The sequence below is a fragment of the Talpa occidentalis genome, unplaced genomic scaffold (assembly GCF_014898055.3).
Source record: "Talpa occidentalis isolate TD23 unplaced genomic scaffold, MPIMG_talOcc4v2.1 talOcc4.15, whole genome shotgun sequence".
NCBI lineage: Eukaryota > Metazoa > Chordata > Mammalia > Eulipotyphla > Talpidae > Talpa > Talpa occidentalis.
In genome coordinates, this window is record NW_023601543.1 from 87,867,774 (window position 1) to 87,889,591 (window position 21,818).

General features: G+C 62.6%; 1 protein-coding gene across 1 annotated transcript; it reads left to right on the plus strand.

Moving 5' to 3' along the window:
* Nucleotides 1–929: 929 nt before the first annotated feature.
* Nucleotides 930–21,116, plus strand: MXRA5 (matrix remodeling associated 5). The gene is made up of 6 exons (XM_037512747.1): nt 930–1,126; nt 4,316–4,445; nt 6,098–6,488; nt 7,975–12,897; nt 15,187–16,087; nt 18,207–21,116. Exons 1-6 carry the CDS (start codon nt 930–932, stop codon nt 20,119–20,121), a joined length of 8,457 nt encoding a protein of 2,818 aa, XP_037368644.1. The 3' UTR covers nt 20,122–21,116.
* The last annotated feature ends 702 nt before the right edge of the window (nt 21,117–21,818 follow it).

A 21,818-nucleotide genomic window follows, 5' to 3' on the forward strand; every position in this document is an offset into this window, starting at 1 on the left:
CGCAGCGCCCGCGCCTCCCTCGGCGCGCTCCGCTGTCAGCCAGCGCGTGGCTGTTTTACAACAAACTTCATTCACGAGCTGACAGAAGCATGAATGGGAGGGCGCAGGCTTGGCCGGCGCCCGAAAAGCAACAGCAGCTCTGACTGTCCTAAGGGCGCGGCTCGCACCTCCCAGACGCGCCCGCCTTGCCGGGATTTGCTGGCGGAGCACCTCCCGGCCCTCCCTGTTGGCCTGGACATGCCTGCGCGGCCCATTTCTTCTCGATGCACGGGCCTTTTGGCGCGGGCTCCCCAAGAGGGCCCCCACCCCACAAAGCAGGTCTTCCACGAAAATGGGAGGACCCTAAACGTGCCCACGGAGTGTCAGCACTTGGCTGTCAGGCGCCCTCCGTGCGCACGTGGGGAGGCATCGTTTTGGCTCCGAGGGGTGTGCGTAAGAGAAGGGACCTTCCCGATTCTATGACCTTCTTGGGGAGCTTTTTATTCAAAGGTGGACAATTTCGTGTAACCGCGAGTTGACCCTTGAGCCAAAGAGTATTTATTAATGTTGAGAAAGGAGCGTGCGTGTGTCCTGGCTCGCCAGATTCGCACCATAACCACGGGATATTAGCTCCAACGTTGGCTTGGATATATCCATGGACACTTTAGATTCCATGCAACACTGTGTATGTATGTCGCATGTATAAATATGTACCATCCATGACATCCCAGGTGTGCACACACACAGCCTCAGATTAGACGAATAATTCACATTCTTGCCCCAAAGTGCCCACCATCACTTTCCTCTCCCTGGACCAAAACTCTCCAGTCGCTCCAATAGACACCTCGGGGGCCAGTTGGGCGCCTTTCAAATATGAAATCTGCCCCTTTCACTAAGCGCCTCTGTTCTGGCTCCCACGCAGGTGTGCAGTGAGGAGGCGCCTGGACACGATGCCCCGGCGCGCGCCCTGGAGCGCGCCACCCGCCGTGCTGCTGCTGCTGCTGCTGCTGCTGAGCGGCCTCCCGCGCGCGCGGGCCTGCCCGCACCCCTGCGCCTGCTACGTGCCCAGCGAGGTCCACTGCACCTTCCGCTCGCTGGCTTCGGTGCCCGCTGGGATTTCCAGACACGTGGAGAGGATTAATCTGGGGTTTGTAGCCGTGCGGACGCAGCCACCTGCGCGGGGTCGCATGCGCGAGTGTTTGGTTTCCCCAGGGGATGCGCGATGGCGCGCGCGCGCGCTCTTGGTCCCCCTGCGCCCTCCTGTCCACCTTCTGTCCTTCTCCGCGGGCAGCGTGTTGCGCACTAGGGTCGCGGGGCTGTTGTGGGCAGCTGTAGTCGGGGTAGCGTCAGGGATGACTTGAGTCTGGGCTGCAGGCGCCACCCTGTCCGCGGGATGGGAGGACGCACAGAGCAATAGATGGAGAGCTTGAAATAGACTCCAGACGCTCTCAGAGACGGTCACAGGCATAAGTGTCCGGCATTTCTGACCTGTCCGGAGGATGCCGCTGTGATTTGGAGAACTCAGAGCCGGTTTATGGCCCCCAGTTTAAAACAGTCATCGCTTGAGAGAGAGCTTGGGCATCTTTCGGGGTGGGCGTCTCCATTAATTTCCCCGCGATGCACACAGGTGACTTGGAGACATAAACCGCGGCTGTGGTGACGGCCCTTCCTTTGACTCCCCCCGGTAACTAACTGGGCGATGTCTCCGGGAAAGCCGAGCCGCTGTCACCAACCGCCTGGACACACGCAGAGCGTGTCCACCGTGGGGACATTCCAATGACACGGCGGCCACGTCTGCGTCGGTGAACCAAGAACCGCTCATTTCTTGGGACTTTTCAGAGCCGGTCGGTGCCCCCGAGTCCGCATTCCGCAGCCCCGAGGCCGGATGAGGGAACCAGAAGGCAAGGCAGGCGCAGGGCACTGGACCACGACCTCGTGTTCTGAATAAAACCTGGGGAAACCTTGTGGTTTCACCGCGTGGAAGTCCAGCTGCGATGCCGACAGCTCGGCGGGGAAGACCGTCGGGCCGTTGCCGGGACAGAGACGGTGAATCACCCCGAGCCGTCTGTGCTGGTGGCGGAGATCAGACGGGATCGAGCGACAAGATTCCCCCTGCTTTGAGCACCGCCCGGTGCCTTGTCGTTATTACCGTCTCCCCACTCTCTGGGGCGCCACCTCATCCCCAGAGCCTGGCCCCCAGGGGATGGGGCTGCTGTCGGAACAGGCTTGGTGCCGCTTTTCCTGCCGAGGAGGAAAATCATCGATTTTCGTTATGTTTGTGTTGAGGTAGCATCGGCTGACAGCGCCGTGTGTAATTTAGGGGTGTGTCTGTTAGCACAGCACCCCCAGCAATGGGCTCCCCGAGGACCCCCACCACAGTCCGCTGGACCCCAGACTTCCCATCCCAACCTCCCCCCTTATTAGCCTCAGTCCCACAGTGAGATTTCGAGGGGTTGTTTCCGTTCCGTTTTGTCTGTTCCCCATTTTGTGTCTTTGTTTCTCTTCCACATATGAGCGAAATCCTCCGGTGTTTGTCTCTGTGCTTCGGACTCATTTCACTCAGCATTTCCCCCGCCCAGGTCCATTGGGGTGGTCACAGAGGGCGAGACTTCATCATTTTTCATGGCTGAGTAGTATTCCACAGGGTGCATAGAGTGGATCTTCTTAATCCGCTGCTGTCGTGGGGCACGTGGGTCATTTCCGCGGCTCATCTACTGCGAGTAGACAGAGCAGCACTGACGGTTGCTGTTGGGACCGGTGGCTTCTGCATTTTGGGGGTACACAGCTCGGATTCTGCCCATTTTCAAGTTAAGTCAAGAGCAGGTCTAAAGCAGAGAGAATTCGGGTTCTGACTCGCCCCTTAGCGGTCTTGAGAGAGGCTGAAACACTTCCAGGAAAGACGGATCACTGGCAAGGCATGACGGACAATCTCCATCCCCGCACATTTACGGTTCTGGCTCTTTAGGGTTTTGGGGTTCCGGGTCTGTGCCGGAATGGAGATCTACCTGCTTGGAGAGCCCCAGAGCCTCCCCAAGAATGAGTGTCCGATTATTTTTGAGCAAAACCAAAATAAAACCATGCCACTAGCGTGTGACTCACCGACCTCAAAAGACTTGCTTTGATCAATTCTCTCTAGAATTTCCCCCAAAACCCACCTTACTCTTCCTTTGCTTTCAATTTCCCTTTGCTGGGCGCATCCTGCAGTTTTATCTCCATTTCCTCTCCTCCGCTGGCCGGCGGCATGGCGGCGCAGGTTCCTTTCCGCTGTCCGACAGCGTCGTTTTTTTGCATTTGTGTCCATTTTGCAAAGCCCCTGCACTTCCGACCTCAAGAACCACCTCGTTTGGCCACTTCTGCAGTCGGCGATTGTCAATCAACAAACAGGAGAGGAGGTTGCCGAGGAGACAAAGACGCAGGCTGGGAAATAGCGGGACTCGCTCCGGGTCCTTGCGGCCTCCGCCAGAGCCTCTTCTCCGAGGGCCCCCCGGACTTCCCGCCGCCTCTGCGGGCGCATCACGCCAGCCCCTCGCTCTCCTGCGTCCCCACAAAGCCCCACTCCTGGCTCTGCCCCCTCCAGCCGGCGGCGAGGACACACGCGGCACCAGGCAGATGCTCCAATTTCCGCAGAACCACGACACGCAGCCGGATCTGGGTCCATCTTATTACCTGCTGCTTGTGGCTCAACTTTGGGGATACCCTGGCCCCCAGGAGACCCTCCAGTTCCCCGATATTTATGCACAAACAGACTCCAAATCCAACAGTGCGTTTGCAAACGGCTCCGAGAATCCCCGAGGGCCCTTGGTCCTTCGGAGTGGACGTCCCTGAGCGGGGCCGTCCGGGGGCGGCGGTTTTATCTGCACCTTTGGCTTGGACCAGGCTCCCCAGCTCCTCCCGGTCACTCCCTTCGTGGGCCCTCCTGGGTCCGCCCCGCCGCATTCCTGAGATGTCTGGCGGCGCCTCCCTGCTCGCCTGCGTCTGTGGGTTCATCTTCTCCCTTTTTCCTTCGTGAGCCCGACCGGACGTCTGGGCATGTGCGCGTTTTCCCGGCAGGCCTGGTGTCCCTGACCTTGTGGACTCTGGGTTTCAGCTCGTTCCTCTCGGCTCTGCTTCTCCTGATTTCCGTGCACTAGAGTTTGGTCTGGTTTGGTTTCTTTGGGCCTCATGATGGGACGTGTAGGGTGACCGCCTTGCTCCCCAAATCACCTCTGAGGAGGTTGCTTTGTGCGAAGCCCCGAGCCCGGCCAACATGGCTGGATCGCGTCCAGCTGGGACTCTGCGCTCGCGTCCTGCAGGCCCTGCGTGGGCTCAGACGCGCTTCCCGCTCTTGGTCTTTCAGGTTCAACAGCATCCAGGCTCTGTCGGAAACCTCCTTCGCCGGCCTGGCCAAGTTGGAGCTGCTGCTCATGCACGGAAACGAGATCCCGAACATCCCCGACGGCGCCTTGCGGGACCTCAGCTCTCTGCAGGTGACACCCCCACCTCTGTGACCGCCCTGGAACGCGGGCTCTGAGCCCGTGGCGGAGACACCCACGCTGCCCCAGGGAGCACTGTCGTGGCCGAGCTTTTCTTTCTTTTCCGTCTTTCTTTTCAGTGTGTTTATTTCCTCATGTGGTTGTTCCTTTGGGGGGAGATTTGATTTCTCCTCTCAGGCGTGGCCCCCCGAAGTTCTCCTGCTGCTACAGCCCCCGAGACTGTCACCACCGTCCCTTGCACTCCTCCGTCCTGTGTCCTGACTCCTGTCCCTCACCCTCCCCTGCTGGATGCCTCAGATCTAGGGTCAGCCAGCAGGTTTTGTCTTTTTTCTGACACTTTGCTTGGCTTCCCTATACACCTCCTGTAAGTTTCCCGATATTCCTCCTTTTTCTTTTTCTTCTGACTCATTTTGCTGAGCATCATCCCTTCCAGCTCCATCCATGTGGCTGCAAACGCCATGAGTTTATCCTTTTCTTGGCTGCATAGTATTCCATTACAGCTACTATCCATCCTTTTTCATGGATGCATAGTATTCCATTGTCGCTGTTGAATGTCCTTTTCGTGGCTGTGTAGTATTCCAATGTAGCTGTTGAGTCTCATTTTCATGGCTATGTAGTATTCCATCATAGCTGATGATTGACTCTTTTCGTGGCTGTGTAGTATTCCGTTGGATCTATTCTTTGGTGTTTTTTCATGGGTACATAGTATTCCAGTGCTGCCATTGCTTATCCCTTTTCAGGGCTGCATACTATTCCATCACATCTATTAGGTATCTGTTTTCCTGGCTGTGTGGTATTCCATCATAGCTATCGATTGGCCCTTTCATGGCTGCATAGTATTCCATCATAGCTATTTTCATACTTTTTCGTGGCTGCATAGTATTTGATCATAGCTATTGATTGCCCCTTTTCATGGCGGCATAGTATTCCTCCATAGCTGTTATGTATCTTTTTCGTGGCTGTGTAGTATTCCACAGTGGGTTTGATTATTCCTTTTTGTGACTGTATAGTATTCCGTTCTATATATGTTCCCCGTCATTTTTCATGGCTGCATAGTAGTCCATCATAGTGATTTTTTTTTTTTTAAGATTTTATTTATTTATTTATACAAGCACTGGGCACAGTCAGAAGCACGGGAGGGTGAGAGAATTCACCAGAGCCAGAGCGGGGAATAGAGCACGCAGACGGGTGAAATACACTGCTGAGGGGAGCAGCGGGCGGCAGGAGAGGTCTGCGCGCCATGTGGGACTGTTGCCAGCGGCTGGGAATGGAACCGGTGCTGCAGAGGCTGCGGGCAGCTTCGCAGCCCAGGGCTCAACCGCTGCGCCACCAGGAAGGCCTGTGATTGATTTTTTCATGGCTGCATAGTAGTCCATCGTAGCTATCGATCAGCCCTTTTCATGGCTGCCTAGTATTCCACCACATCTATAAACCACAGCAGCTCGATCCATTTATCTGTCCTTGGGCATTTAGGTTGCTTCCCCAGCTCGGCTATTCCAAACAGAGCTGCGGTAAACATAGGCGTGCAGCTCTCCCCCTTTTTACAGTAAAAAGGCGAGTTTCATGCCATCACGGCCCCCCCCTTTCTCGGGCCGGTGGCTTTGCCCCTCAGCCACAAACAGGACTTTCCGCTGCCGCCTCTGCAGGTTCTCAAGTTCAGCTACAACAAACTGAGGGTGATCACGAAGCAGACGCTGCAGGGGCTGACCAGCCTCCTGCGGCTGCATCTGGACCACAACAGGCTCGAGTTCATCCACCCGCAGGCCTTCGAGGGCCTGACGGGCCTCCGGCTGCTGCACCTGGAAGGCAACCAGCTGCGCCAGCTGCACCCCGGGACCTTCTCCACCTTCACCTTCCTGGATTACTTCCGGCTCTCCACCGTGCGGCACCTGTACCTGGCGGACAACCAGCTGAGCGCGCTGCCCCGCGGGATGCTGGACGGCATGCCGCTGCTCGAGAACCTCTTCCTGCACGGGAACCCGTGGGTGTGCGACTGCAGCCTGGACTGGTTCTCCCGCTGGGAGGCCGGCTCCAAAGGTGAGTGCCCGGAGAGGCTGCTGCCCCCGCAGGGCTGGGCTGGCCCTTTTCACCCCTCTTGTCCAGCTGAGACCACATCACCCAGTTGCAAGGCGGAAGCTCCCACGGGGGTGTCGCAAGCTCCCTGGTGAGATGCCAATCCCAGTCACCAGAGGGCGCTCTGATGTCCGGATGTCCAGGTCACTCAATCGGTTGTGCCCAGCTGTGGGTGGACGCCTGGAACGGACACTGGGTGTGCACTCACCCCAGGTTGGGCTCGCTGTGTCCTACGCAGGAGCTTTTGGGGACATTTGGAAGAGGAAGGTGAAGGGTTGGGAAGGCCGCAGCCTGTTTCCTTTTTCATGGCTATGTAGTATTCCATTGTCACCATTTATCATCCCTTTTTCATGACTGCATAGTATTCTGCCACATCTATAAACCACAGCTGCTCAATCCATCCATCTGTCCTTGCACATTTAGGTTGTTTTCCTAGCTGTGTCAGCCTGTGGCCTTCCCAACCCTCACACCCAGCTCGCTCTGCATCTCACACCCACGTTACTTCAGCAGATCCCAAATCTCTTGGGCCCTCTGTACCCTCAGAGCTGCCACCCTGGGCAGGCTCTGTCCTCTCTGTCCGGGAGGGGCCAGTCTCCTGCACATATATGAGCACACAGCAGGCGCAGGGACGAATGTCCGCATGTAGCATCTGGCCACGCATGCCCCACGGCCACCTCCAACCTGCCCTGTCTCCCCCTGGCCTCAGGGCCGGACACTCGGCTCTCATCAGAGCTCCCACACAGCTGACTGCTCTCGCCGTGCTCCCTCCTCATCTGTGGGTCCCCCTGTGCCCCTTCCTCACCCCGCCCCAGCACACGGCTCTCCTCCAGGCTCCCTCCACCTTCCAACCATGTTTCCTCCTCAGCGGCTTTGGTCAGGCTCAGTGTCCCACCCGCAAGGGCCTGGGCCAGGCGTGCACGGTGCTGGCATCTGCTCAGCCCCGGAGGGTCCACCTTGCCAGCCTCCCTTTCCACACAGCACCAGGGAGAGCTCGGCCCCAGCTGGGAAGCCACGGGTAGAGTCTGATGCCAGAGGGCGGCCCTGGCTGCAAGGAAAAATCATAGGGAGAGAAGAAAATCCCAAAAGGTGGCAGAGATGAGAGTCACGCCCCACGTTTCCCTGAGTCCTGACACACACGGGCAGGCCCCTGCGTCTCCCAGCAGCCGGGTCCTGTCATGTGTGTGCATGGAGATGATGTGGCCTGGAAGACGCCTTTTTAAAAGGACTTAGGATTGCTGGCAAGGGGTCAGGAAACCGTGGTGTCCACTCATTTTAGGACACAGGTGATGTCGCGGGGGCAGGTGACCTGGCTCAAATGCTCCCAGGATGCTCCAGGTGGGGAGGGTGCACCCAGATGGTGACAGAGCACCAGAAGGTGCTTGCTCGACCGTGCGCGGGGGGGGGCGCAATTCCCTCGGCTCCCAGCTCACGGCCCCTCTGCTTCTTGCAGGGACCCTCAAGTGCAAGAAGGACAAGTCCTACGAGGGCGGCCAGCTGTGCGCCACCTGCTCCAGCCCCCGCAAGCTGCAGGGCCGCGAGCTGCACGGGCTGGGGGCCCTGCCGTGCCTGAAGCCCGCCATCACGTCCCCTCTGCGGCACAACCATAGCGCAGAGAGCGCGGAGGACCTGGACAGCGAGGAGGAGGACCCGGACCCGCCCGCGCCGCGGGGTTCCCTGCGCCCCAGCTGGAACATCTCTCTCAACATGACGGACGAGCACGGGAACAGCGTGGCGCTGCTGTGCGCCATCCAGGAGCCCGCGGGCGTGCGCGCCGTCCAGCTGAACCTCACGGACGCTCAGGAGCTGGAGCTCAACGCCACGGTGGCCCTGGACATCGAGTGTCCAATGACGCGGGAAAACTATGAGAAGCTGTGGAAGCTCATCGCCTACTACAGCGACGTCCCGCTGCAGCTCCAGCGCGAGCAGTCGCTGGGCGGCGCGGACGCGGCCCTCGGCTACCACTACCGGCAGGACCCCGACGCCGACGCGCTCTACTACACCGGCGTGCGCGCGCGCGTCCTGGCGCAGCCCGCGTGGGTCCTGCAGCCGCGCATGGACATCCAGCTGGACCGGCGCCAGAGCTCGGCTACCACGGTGCGTCTGTCCTACCAAGCCCGGCACGCGGCCACGCTGTCCCCCAAGGACGCCCGGCGCGCGCGCGCCCGCAGCTGGGTGATGATAGAGCCGAGCGCGCAGGTGCCCACGGCGCAGGCCGTCCTGGAAGGGGGCGCGGTGCAGCTGAGCTGCCACGTCAAAGCGTCTGAGAGCCCGTCCATCCTCTGGGTGCTGCCCGATGGCTCCCTGCTCAAGGCCCCCGGGGAGGACCCGCGCGGCCGCTTCTCCGCGCTCACCAGCGGCTGGCTGAGGCTCAAGGCGGCCGAGCTGGCGGACTCAGGCGCGTACCGGTGCGTGGCGCAGGTGAGGGATGAGCTGGACCAGACGGCGTATCGGGTCCTGGTGCTGCCGGCCGCGCCTCCGCCGCCGGCTGCGCACGCGGTGACCCTGCAGAAGGCTCCGGGGGAGCCGCTGCAGCTGCCTTGCGATGCCCAGGCCATCCCCGAAGCCCAGCTCAGCTGGGTGCTTCCCAGCGGTCGCATAGTGAGCAGCGCGGCCAACGCATCTCACGCACACTTGATGGCCGACGGGACATTGTCCATCCCGCAGCTGCAGGCCAGCGATGCCGGCTACTACAGGTGCGTGGCCGTCAACCAGCAAGGCGCAGACCACTTCAGCGTGGGCATTGCTGTGGCGCGGGAAGGACCCAGCGGGGCGCCGAAAAGGGGCAGGGTCCGAGCGGGCGGGAAGGCCCGGTCCAGGGGGAGAGTGGACGTGGTGGAGGACGAGGGGGGCTCGGGCCTCGGCGAGCAAGACGGCCCGGCAAGGCACGCCCTCCACCCGAAGGACCAAGAGCTGTTTATCCAGACCAGCGAGGACACCCCTGGGCCAGGGAGGATCCCCAAGAAAGGGCGGAGGAAGCTGAAGCTCTGGAAGAATCCGGAGAAGGAGCCGGAGACCACCGTGGCCGAGGGTCGCAGAGTGTTCGAATCCAGACGGAGGGTCCACGTGGCCAGCAAGCAGATCAACCCCGAGCAATGGGCCAACATCTTAGCCCGAGTGCGAGGGAAGAGTCCCGCAAAGGGAGCAGAGGCACCCCAGGGTGCCGGCACCACCCCCGCCCCACCGGGGACCCTGGAAGCAACACCCCCCCTGCCTGCCCTCCCGCCCCCCTCAGTGGTGCCCGAGCCAAGCAGCATCGCAGCCGAAGAATCCTCTGCTGATGTGGCTCTGGGGGGCGAGGAAGACGAGGTGTCCAGCACCATCTTGGCGACCCAGATGGAAGCAGAGTCTGGGCACGAGGGGGTCTTTCTGGCGGAGCCCACGTTGGCAGGCACAGATCTGGAGGAGTTTACAGATCCTGAGGCTTCCGAGCAGACGGAGGTTGCTGCTACCAGGGACAGTGGCTTGGGGGACACTACCGGCTTCCCACAGCTGCCCCTGACAGAGGAGTCCACTCCACACGGCCTGGACACCCTCTACGAAGAGCCCACCGGGGAACACAGAGACACGGGGAGCTGGACGTCCATAGACGTGGAGTCTGGCCCACAGCCCACGGCCACCGGCGATGAGTCTCCATTGCACGCCGGCTCCTTGGCCGAGGCCGAGGCTGAGGTACTCAGGCACCAGGACTTGGAGACCACATCTCACGCCGAGGAAGATGACATGGACGGGCTGACCGCCACACGCATGCTCCCGACCCCCACCTGGCAGGACACTGGCCCCTGGACAGCTGGGCCTTTAGAAGACCCCGCATGGGCGGAGGAAGATGCTGCAGCACCAGCACCCCCCACAGGACTCCCAGACCACAGCCAGGTGGTGGCGGGCTCTGTGCTGTCTCACAGCGTCCCTCTGAGTCTGGAGGACACACAGGAGGGTTCCCGCGCCCCCCAGAATGAACACACACTAGAGGAAGGCCCCACAGAGTCCACAAGTCCTGAAAATGAGAGGCAGTGGGGGCTGCCCACCGCCCTGCTGGACCCCACGCTGCCCGCCTCCGACAGCACGTCCCCCTTCAAGCAGCCCGGGGAAGCCACCGCCGCCACTCCAGGTGACCAGGAAGCCACCACCGTCACCGCGATGACGTCAACTCGAGCAGCCACTTCAGCATCGGTGCTGACCACGCACCCTTCTCCGAAGAGGCCCCACGGGAGGAGACGGCAGCGCCCTTTCATGTTGCGGCACCGGCACCGGCACAGGCCAGCCCCGCCGGCCACTTCGGCCCCGCCAGAGACATTCTCCGCTCCAGCACCCGGCGTGGCAAACCCAGAGAGACCGGAGAGTCGCCTGGCGCCTACAGCCTGGGTCGCCAGCACTGCGGGCGTCCCCCAAAAGTTGGAAACAGAGAAGCCCACAGAGCCGGTCACCAAGGGCCCCCCTCGGAGAAAACACAGGAAGAAACCCCATAAACAGCGGCGCCCGACTTCCACGGTGAGCCCGAGCGCTTCTGTGACCCAGGCCAGCTCTTCCCCCGAGAGGAGACCTAAGACCCCCGGTTCAGGCACTGACCTTGCCCCTCCAACTGCTTCTTTGAGACCTGGGGCACCACGTGAGGGAAACAGCGTGGAGGCCTCGGCAGTGACCCCCACAAAAATCCACTCATCCCACGGTCAGTTCCGGGAGTCAAGCTCGGCCACCTCCGGGCCTCCATCAGGGGGACGGGACAGCGAGGGCTCCAGTGTCACCAACATCAGTGACCGGGAAAAGGACAGTTTAGTCCCTGGTGAATCAGCGGTCGATGCCATGTCATCTTCAGACTCCGGGGTGGCCACCGTCGGAGAATTTAAGGAGCAACCCCCTCCTTCTGGCTTTCCAGGAACCCCAAGCTGGGGCCCCTCAAGGACTGAGCAACCTGGGAGGCTCCAGACAGACACAGCAGCAGTTGCCAGCTCCTCAGAAGACCCCACAGACTCCCCCTTTTTTAGAGGTTCAGAGGATGTAGGTTTGCCTTCTGAGGTGCCACCTTCTAGTTCAATGCCCCCACTTTTTCAACAGCGAGAAGCCGTTGCTTCAACTACTGACTTGAGTATAAGAGCAGAATCGTCTTCTACTCAGGCAGGGACCACCAGCAGCGACGTGGGTCATCACAAAGCCACCCCCATGACTATCCCTTCTGAAACTGGACCCCACAACCCCATCCCGACTCCACTGGAAGAACCAACATCCCCAGCCCCGACTCCTGTGTCTCTGGCCCCGACCGTGCAGGAGCCCGTGCCTCTTCCTTCAAAAACATCGTCCCCATCGGAAGATTCCCAGGACAACGTGGTCTTGAATTCCGTGGGGATCCCAGAAACCAAAACATCTCCAGTGCTTCCTGGGGGAACTTGGCATATCCAGAGGCCAGATGAATCGTCCACCTCCTCGTCCAAACAGGGTGAAGTTCACTTAACCCCCAAGCAGGAGTTAGGGCAGGAAACCCCTGGGGGCAGAACCCCAAACAGTCTTCCATTCCCCCCAGGTGGTCACCACCAGGAGAGACCAGTCCAAGTTTTCCACCATCCAGCCAGAATCCCCGCCAGACCCACCCCGCCAAGAGGGACAGCGAGGCCACCGCCCGTGACCACACAAGGCTCCTTTAGATACTTTGTCACTTTCCAGCCCCCTCGTCACGTGACCAACAAGCCCGGAATCACCGCCTACCCCTCTCGGGTGTTGCCAGAGAATAATAAGCACGTCACCGCCCCCAAACTGCCAAGCACAGGTCCTGTTGTCCCGGCGCGGGGGTCCCGGCCTGGAGAATTGACGGACCGAGGAGCAGACTGGCTCAATGGCAACTCCAAGGTGTTTGGAAGTAACAGCATCCCCGATCTGAGGGACCCTGTGGTCCAGCTGCCCAGTTCAAGGGTCCCTCACGGTTCCGGTGGGCGAGTCCCATTCTTTTTCAACAGGAGCCTCTCCTTCCCACAGTTGGGGGTCACTTCGAAACCCCGGACCCCTAACCCTCCCTCCCTGGTGTTGAGAAAAGTCACACCAGGTCCCTACCAGAGGGGACATACTCAGGGCATCATCCACGTGGACTTTGGTCCCCCAGCACCTCCCATACTACACGCACCCCAGACCACGGCCGCACCTTCAACTCACTTCCCAAGTGGCCCTCTGTTCTCCACCCGGAGCTCTGTCCCCTTCGTGACGTCTTCCAGCCAGTCCTCCAGAAATGGCCATCAGAGCAGCGCCAAGTTCTGGCCTCTTGGGGAGAAGCCCCGGATTATCACCAAGTCCCCTCAGACCGTGACTGTCCCTGCAGACACAGACATCGTGTTGCCGTGCGAGGCCACGGGGACGCCCAAGCCTTTCGTTACCTGGACAAAGGTGTCCACAGGTAGGGCTTTGGGTATTGGTGTCTTGGCCTGTGCTGGTGCAGGAGGGTGTTGGGCCTGGGAGTTGGGGACGAGTCAGACTTTGGAGAAGAGCTGAGTGATGGCACGGGAGGGGGCATCTGAGGACCAGATGCAAGTGTGTGGCTTTATGGGGACAGGAAGGAACTAGAACAGGGACAAGATGGGGATTCAGTGACACACATGACTGGCTATTTGGTCAGGGACTGACCTAGGTTTGTGATGCTTGTCCAGAGGATCAGCATGGCCTCTCCCTGAGGTCCAGTACTTGAGTGTCCCCACCCATGCAGGAGTGCAACGAGCTGAGCAGGTGTTTGCAAAATCCTATTTCCAGCCTTATGGTCCAAGGTAATTGTAGCCTGGTGCGGGTTCCTCCAGTGTGGCTTTGAGCTCAACCTCAAGGGACAGTTGGTTCATTCTCTGCTGCTGACTGAACCCCATAACTCCATCCCCTCCCTGTCCTGGAGGCTGGGGATCAGAGATAAAGGCATGGACAGGGATGGACCCTCCTGATCCTCTCTCTGGGTGTCCTCTCCTGGCCGTCCTTCTGGGGGGGTCTCTGTGTCCTCACCCCCTGTTTTTACAGGGAACCCCATCCTGAGGTGTCAGGACCCACCCCAACCCCTCATTGTGCAGGACAGCCTCAGCTCCAAACAGCGCATCTGGGGGTCTTGGGACTCCAGCCTGTGAGGAGCGGCCAGCTCCTACTGTTGGCTGCCCCCTAGTTAGCCAGGTCAGGTTTCTAGAAAGCTCATTCTGTTGGCACGCCCACACGAGACATCCTCACCTCCAAGGGCTGCCAGACACCCCTATTGTCTTGGATTCTGAAGACTCGGCCCCAAGGAGCTCCTTGGTGAGGGTCAATCAAGAGGTGACCTTGGAGCTGGCCCAGCCTGCCCAGCAGCAGGTGCCACTGGTCCTGGATTCCTCCACTCCCAGCCACGAGAAACACTCTGTGTCCATGTCCTCATGGACATCCAGAAGGGAGGGGGCAGTGGCTGGCTTGTCAGTTGCACCCCAGCTGCCCTTTGGGGGTTTCAAGCATAGCAGGAGGACAGGCAGCAGGGACCAGAGCTGGCATCACCCCCCACCTGTGCCCAAGGGTGTGCAGGGCAGGGTGGGTACCCCTGGCCAGCAAGCCCAGCTCTGGAGTGGGGCGCTCTGCTATCCCAGAGTCACCCCAAGGGGCGGCCCCATTTCTCCATGCACCATGGAAGCGCCTGTCCTGGCCAGGAGGGGCCACTCAGCTGACTTTCCTCAGCAGAGGCTCAGTTAGGGCGCCTGGTATTTCAGAGACAGCCATTAGGGGGATGCGAGGGGCTGACGCACAGCCCAGGGTGGACACGGCAGACAGGGCAGAGGCAACAGCAAACCCAGCTTGGCTAGGCGGGGCGGGCAGATCTCAGCTGCCAAATCGGCGTTTCTCAGCCCACACAGCTGGGAATGGTGGGGACACAGCATGGAAGGAGGCCATGTCCCTCAGTGTCCCCAGAACGGGGGTCATGGGGGTGCTGCAGGGTCAGCTGGGACGCAGAGGACGAGGGAGACGTGGCTGAGACTCTCCGGGAGTCTCCAAGGAAAGAAGAGGCAGAGCAGGAGCGAGTGGCAGGCTCGGCACGGGCAGGCTGTGGGGTTCGGCAGGGCAGGTGGGTGATGCAGCAGAGGGAGACCCCTATAGAGAGGGTCAGTCGTGGCCCTGCATGGGCCATTTTGTGCCAGGGACACTCTAGGAACCGGCCAGCTCCGAGAGGGCACTCCCAGATGCCCCTGAATCAAAAAAACATTTGGTGAGAATGTCCCGGGCGCAGCAGTGGGGATGTCAGGGCCGACTGGACACCCAAGTTATGGCCAACCCAGCAGTGTCCAGCAGTGGCCTCTGGGTAGCTCTCCTATGGGCCAGCCAGGGACTCCCCGAGGACAGCACGTTGCAAGCGAGGCCAGGGCGGTATGAACAGAGGTGTATCTCCTGGAGGTGAAATCACGAGGTGCCTTCCAGAAACTTCTACGGAAGCCATGGTGGCTGGTCTCCGGTGAGGTGGCGAGGGCCCCATTCTGGGGCTGGGGGCACAGCTGGGAGGAAGGGGAAAAAGTGGGCGCCAAGGCCGTCTCCTTCCCTGGTGAGGCCTCTGGTGGGGTCCCCAATGGGCGCGCCCCCAGGTCTTTGATTTCCCCTTCCCGGGCCTAAATCCAAGACGGGCTCATTAGGGCGCGCCCCTCTGCGTCGGGGCGCAGCAGCGGCAGCAGGACCCCCTGACCGTGTCTTCCCCCCGCAGGCGCGCTGCTGGCCCCCAACACCCGGCTGCAGCGCTTCGAGGTCCTCAAGAACGGCACGCTGGTCATCCGCCGGGCGCAGGCGCAGGACCGCGGCCAGTACCAGTGCACGGCGCAGAACCTGCACGGCGCGGACCGCATGCTGGTGCGGCTCTCGGTGGCGCTGCAGCAGCCGCAGATCCTGGCCTCGCAGCACCAGGACGTGACGGTCTACCTGGGGGACACCATCGCCATGGAGTGCCTGGCGCAGGGCACGCCGGCCCCGCAGATCTCCTGGATCTTCCCCGACGGCACCGTGTGGCGCAGCGTGTCCCCCGCCGGGGGCCGCGTGACGCTGCACCAGAACCGCACGCTGTCCATCCGGGACGCGGGCTTCGCCGACCGCGGCGCGTACCGGTGCGTGGCCAGCAACGCGGCGGGCGCCGACAGCCTCGCCATCCGCCTGCACGTGGCCGCGCTGCCGCCGCTCATCCAGCAGGAGAAGCTGGAGAACATCTCGCTGCCGCCGGGGCTCAGCGTCCACATCCACTGCTCCGCGCAGGCGGCGCCCCCGCCCAGCGTGCGCTGGGTGCTGGCCGACGGCACCCACATCCGCCCGTCCCAGTTCCTGCGCGGCAGCACCTTCGTCTTCCCCAACGGGACGCTCTACATGCGCCACCTGGCCCCCAAGGACAGCGGGCGCTACGAGTGCGTGGCCGCCAACCTGGTGGGCTCCGCGCGCCGGACGGTGCACCTGAGCGTGCAGCGCGCGGCCGCCAACGCGCGCATCACCGGCTCGTCCCCGCAGCGCACCGATGTGCGCTACGGGGGCACCCTCAGGCTGGACTGCAGCGCCTCGGGGGACCCCTGGCCGCGCATCCTGTGGAGACTGCCTTCCAAGCGCATGATCGACTCGCTCTTCAGGTAGGTGGGGCCCAGCTGCGCCCTGGGAGGGGATCCGGGCGCGCCAAGCTGGGGCCTGAGGACGCACAGGCGGGGACCTGCATGCGCCCGGCCCTGCGCGCTGGGGGGGCCTCTCCTTCTAGGGAAAGAGCTCAGCATTTTCATGTCGCGCCCCTGTTTCCAAGCACCTTAAAAATTATCTCCTAAAAGCGCGTCCGGCAACCTCAGGTGTCACTTTTAAACGGCGCTGGTGACAACGTGCCAAAGCCAGGCTCTTCCCACGCCTGGTTCCAACCCCGCTCAGCCTCCTCCGAGGCTGGACAGCCCTGCTGGCCGGGCGCCCTCCGGCCCAGGGCCTCCAGTGCCTCCAGTGCCAGATACGTGGACCAGGGCCACCTTCTCAGCCGGGGCCACGGGCAAGTGTTTGGGGAGGTTTTGGTGGCCTCCTGGGTGGCATTTTACACCAGCCAGCGGGCGAGCCAAGGGCACCCGCCATCCAGGACTCCTTATTTGTGGGAGATTAGTAATTTCCCCATATGCGCCAGGCCGAGCAAGCCTCCTGGCCCCCGGCGGTGGCTGACATGGCTCCTGGCCCCCAGGGCGGTGGCCAACAAGCCTCCTGAACCCCCAGGTTGTGTCCGACAAGTCTCCAGAGCCCGGGCGGTGGCAGAGCAAACCTCCTGTCCCCCTGGGTGGTGGCCAACAAGCCTCCTGGCCCCCCAGGTGGTGGCCAACAAGCCTCCTGACCACCTAGGTGATGGCCAACAAGCGTCCTGACCCCAGGCAGTGACCCAGCAAGCCTCCTAGCTCCCCGGGTAATGGCTGACAAGCCTCCTGACCCCCAGGTGGTGTCTGACATGGCTCCTGGCCCCTGGGGCGGTGACCAACAAGCCTCCTGGCTCCCCAGGTGGTGGCTGACATGGCTCCTGACCCTGGGCAGTGACCCAGCAAGCCCCCTGACCCCCCAGGTGGTGGCCAACAAGCCTCCTGACCCTGGGCATTGACCCAACAAGCCTCCTGGCCCCCCAGGTAGTGGCCAACAAGCCTCCTGACCCCCAGGCGGTGGCCAGCAAGCCTCCTGACCCCGGGAAGTTGCCCAACAAGCCTCTTAGCCCCCCAGGTGGTGGCTGAAGAGCCTCCTGACCCCCAGGTGGTGTCTGACATGGCTCCTGGCCCCTGGGGCGGTGACCAACAAGCCTCCTGGCCCCCCAGGTGGTGGCCAACAAGCCTCCTGCTGACCCCAGGCAGTGACCCAGCAAGCCTCCTAGCTCCCCGGGTGATGGCTGACAAGCCTCCTGACCCCCAGGCGGTGGCCAACAAGCCTCCTCACCCCGGGAAGTTGCCCAACAAGCCTCCTAGCCCCTCAGCTGCTGGCTGACGTGCCTCCTGACCCCCAGGTGGTGGCTGACATGGCTCCTGACCCTGGGCGGTGGCTGAGCAAGACCCCTGACCCCCTAAGTGGTGGCCAACAAGCCTCCTGACCCTGGGCAGTGACCCAATAAGCCTCCTGGCCCCGGGTCATGGCCAACAAGTCTCCTGACCCCAGGCAGTGACCCAGCAAGCCTCCTAGCTCCCCGGGTGATGGCTGACAAGCCTCCTGACCCCCAGGCGGTGGCCAACAAGCCTCCTGACCCCGGGAAGTCACCCAACAAGCCTCCTAGTCCCCCAGATGGTGGCTGATGAGCCTCCTGACCCCCAGGTGGTGGCTGACATGGCTCCTGACCCTGGGCAGTGACCCAACAAGCCTCCTGGCCGCCCAGGTGGTGGCCAACAAGCTTCCTGACCCTGGGCAGTGACCCAGCAAGCCTCCTGACCCCCAGGCAGTGGCCAACAAGCCTCCTGACCCCGGGAAGTTGCCCAACAAGCCTCCTAGCCCCCCAGGTGGTGGCTGGCGAGCCTCCTGACCCCCAGGTGCTGGCCAACAAGCCTCCTGACCCTGGCCAGTGACCCAACAAGCCTCCTGGCCCCCCAGGTGGTGACCAACAAGCCTCCTGACCCTGGCCAGTGACCCAACAAGCCTCCTGGCCCCGGGTGGTGGCCAAGCACCCCCACGAGCACCCACCTTTGCTCCGTCTCAGGCACCAAACACCAGCCAGCGGGCTGGCCACCCGCCCCCTGATTCCTTCTCTTTCTCCCGCAGCTTTGACCCCCGGGTCAAGGTCTTCACCAACGGGACGCTGCTGGTGAGGTCGGTCACCGAGAAGGACGCTGGCGACTACCTGTGCGTGGCCCGCAACAAGGTGGGCGACGACTTCGTGCTGCTGCAGGTCAACGTGGTCATGAAGGCCGCCAAGATCGAGCACAAGGAGGAGAACGACCACCGCGTCTTCTTCGGGGGCGACCTGAAGGTGGACTGCGTGGCCAGCGGGCTGCCCAACCCCGAGATCTCCTGGGGCCTGCCGGACGGCAGCCTGGTCAACCCCTTCATGCAGGCGGACGACAGCGGCGGGCGCGCCAAGCGCTACGTGGTCTTCAACAACGGGACGCTCTTCTTCAACGACGTGGGCCCCCGGGAGCAGGGCGACTACACCTGCTTCGCGCAGAACCAGGTGGGCAAGGACGAGATGCGGGTGCGCGTCAAGGTGGTGGCCGAGCCGGCCGCCATCCGCAACAAGACGCCCGCGGTGCTGCAGGTGCCCTACGGTGGCGTGGCCTCTGTGGCCTGCGAGGCCAAGGGGGAGCCCCCGCCCCGCGTCACGTGGCTGTCCCCCAGCCTGCGGCCCATCCCCGCGTCCTCCGACAAGTACCGGGTCTTCCCCGACGGCCGGCTGCTCATCCAGAAGGCGCAGCGCGCCGACAGCGGCAACTACACCTGCGTGGCGAGGAACAGCGCCGGCGAGGACCGCCACACCGTGTGGGTCCAGGTCAGCGTCCGGCCGCCGCGCATCAACGGGCACCCGGACGCGGTGACCACGGTGAGGGAGATCGCGGCCAGGGGCGGCCGGACGCTGCTGGACTGTCGCGCCGAGGGCGTCCCGGCGCCGCGGGTGCTCTGGGCGTTGCCCGAGGGCGTGGTGCTGCCCGCGCCCTACCGCGGCCACCGCGTGAGCATCCACGCCAACGGCACGCTGGACATCCGCGGCCTGCGCGCCAGCGACTCGGGGCAGCTGGCCTGCATCGCGCGCAACGAGGGCGGCGAGGCGCGGCTGCTGGTGCAGCTGACCGTGCTGGAGCCGCTGGAGAGGCCGCGTTTCCACGACCCCCTCAGCGAGAAGATCACGGCCACGGCCGGCCACACCATCAGCCTCAACTGCTCGGCGGCCGGCGCGCCCGCGCCCAGCCTGCGCTGGGTGCTGCCCAACGGCACGGAGCTGCCCAGCGGCCAGCGGCTGCAGCGGCTGTACCACAAGGCCGACGGCCGGCTGCACATCAGCGGCCTGGCCGCGGGGGACGCGGGCACCTACCGCTGCGTGGCGCGCAACTCGGCCGGCCGCGCCGAGAGGCTGGTGTCGCTGCGGGTGGACGCGGAGCTGACACCCGACAGGAGCCGGCAGTACCGCAACCTGGTGAGCATCGTGGCCGGGGAGACCCTGCGCCTGCACTGCCGGCCGCCGCGTGGCGGCCGCACACGCATCTCCTGGACGCTGCCCGGGGGGCTGGTGCTGGACGGCGCGCAGGCACGCGGCCGCGTCTCCCTGGCCGACAACGGCACGCTGACCGTGCGCGAGGCCTCGGTGTTCGACAGGGGCACCTACGCGTGCCGCGCAGACACCGACGCCGGCCCCGCGCTGGTCACCATCCCGGTCATCGTCATCGCCTACCCGCCGCGCATCACCAGCGAGCCCACGCCGGTCATCTACGCCCGGCCTGGCCACTCCGTGAAGATGAACTGCACGGCCATGGCCATCCCCGCGGCCCAGCTCAGCTGGGAGCTGCCCGACAGGGCGCAGCTGGCCGTGGGCGAGCAGGCGCGTGTGTACGGGAACAAGTTCCTGCACCCGCAGGGCTCGCTGAGCGTCCAGCACATCTCGGCGCGCGACGCCGGCTTCTACAGGTGCGTGGCCAAGAACATCCTGGGCACCGACTCAAAGACCACCTACCTGCACGTCTACTGACCTCGCGCAGCGGGGCTCAGCCGAGAAGTCGGAGCAAGGCTTCCCTTGTGGGCGCGAGGCAGGCGGAGACAGCAGCGCGCCGGAAGATTCGGCACCACCCGAGGGCCCCCGGGTGTAGATCACGAGGTCCCCTGGCTGCTGGGCACCTGACCACTGCTTGCGGGCCAGGGGACGCCACACAGCCCAGGGGCCAGGTGTGGGAACTCGCTTTCAGGTTGCCAGGATCTGGCCTTCTCGCTTCTGCAAACACGGTGCCAAGTCGGGACGCAAACCCCACCGGGAGGCCACGGGACGCCCAGGGCGGCCGTCACCGAGGAGACACCCTGGAGGTGGACACGCACTGCCCGGCCACCCCAGCGCAATGCATCCCCCATCCCTGGCTCCCCCATCACCGCTGCCCCCGCTGCTGGTCTCACACCCCAGAATGTGCTAGAACGAGTTATTTCCTCTGTCGCTTCTCCGGTCCGGTCTGCCCCAGGAAGGACTTTTTTTTTTTTAATGTGCAAGTGTCGTCCGCCGTGGACAAACGGACTCTCTGTCCCGGGAAGTCGCTTTTTTACATAATGTTTTATAAATATATATATTTTTATCTTCCCCGTCGGACGATGAGGCTGGAAACGAATGTTTTCTGCCTCGTGACAAAGAATAAATTATTGGTCTTTACGGACTCGGAGACGTGGCCGCGGGCGTGGACATGTCCCTCCCCGCGCATCGGATTCCATAACCACTAGGTCCCGGCCCCGCCGCCGCTGGGGGAGGCTGCGTTGCCCCGTCGGCGGCGGCGGCGTTTATCTTGCAAGCAGAGGGGGAGGGAGATGACAAGGGATGGACCCCACAGAAGGAACCCCGAGTCTCCCCGAAGAGTCCGCAACCTCCTGCGTGGCCCCTTCCCCGTCTGTGCCCACGGCCAGCGGGCACTTGTGATTTCCAGGCCTGCTTTACTGTATTTTTAAGGTCAATTAAATGTACATTTGACAATAAAGTCATATTTTCCAAGGAGGTGGACATGACGAGCCGGTTTGGGAGGGCGCGAGCCGGTTTGGGGTTCAGTGAGGGGCTGGAGTCCTGCCTCTGTCCACTGGGCCTTTGAGTGTAGAAGCCTCATGGCCAGGGAAACTGAGGCAGGGGGCTTGCCCCCGGGGACCTGTTTGACAGCCCACCCTGGCCTGGTGAGGGGACAACCCCAAAGGACGTGGGTTGTCCAAAGGCGGCTCTTGGGGATCCTCCGGGAATTTGGTTTGGACGCAGCGGGCTGCATGGGTCAACTTTCCTGCAGTCTGCATGGCCCTCATGCTGCTGGGAGGGCCCCTCAGAGGGGGAGGCAGGTGGGCCCGGTCAGCCTTTGTGGAGACCGGGCTGCTGGTGCGGGCAGGACAGCACCCCGGGAGCCAGTGGCCGGACCGAAGAGCACTTGCTGCTCCTGACTCGGGAGCCCAAGGACCCGGTCATCGTGGGTCCCACTCACTCTGCGGGGTCTGCTCAGCCGTCACCACATGCAGGACCAGACCTGGGGTCTCTGGTGCTCCTTGGACGACCCCCGTGCTCGGGCAGGGGCTCCCCGTTAAGTGAGAGAGATGCTGGGCCAGGGACCTGTCGGTGCTTGTGATCCGTGGGCACCGGGGGTGCTCAGCAGCTTCTCCAGTTACAGCCAGAACATGGCAGCGGCGGCCCCCACCCCAGGGCTGCTGCCAGGAGAT

Bases quoted from the DNA above. Each gene is read 5' to 3' on its own strand.
- MXRA5 (XM_037512747.1), top strand. From the start codon at position 930: ATGCCCCGGCGCGCGCCCTGGAGCGCGCCACCCGCCGTGCTGCTGCTG. The intron at 1,127-4,315 runs GTTTGTAGCCGT...TTGGTCTTTCAG, and splicing joins GTGGAGAGGATTAATCTGGG to GTTCAACAGCATCCAGGCTC. The intron at 12,898-15,186 runs GTAGGGCTTTGG...TTCCCCCCGCAG, and splicing joins CTGGACAAAGGTGTCCACAG to GCGCGCTGCTGGCCCCCAAC.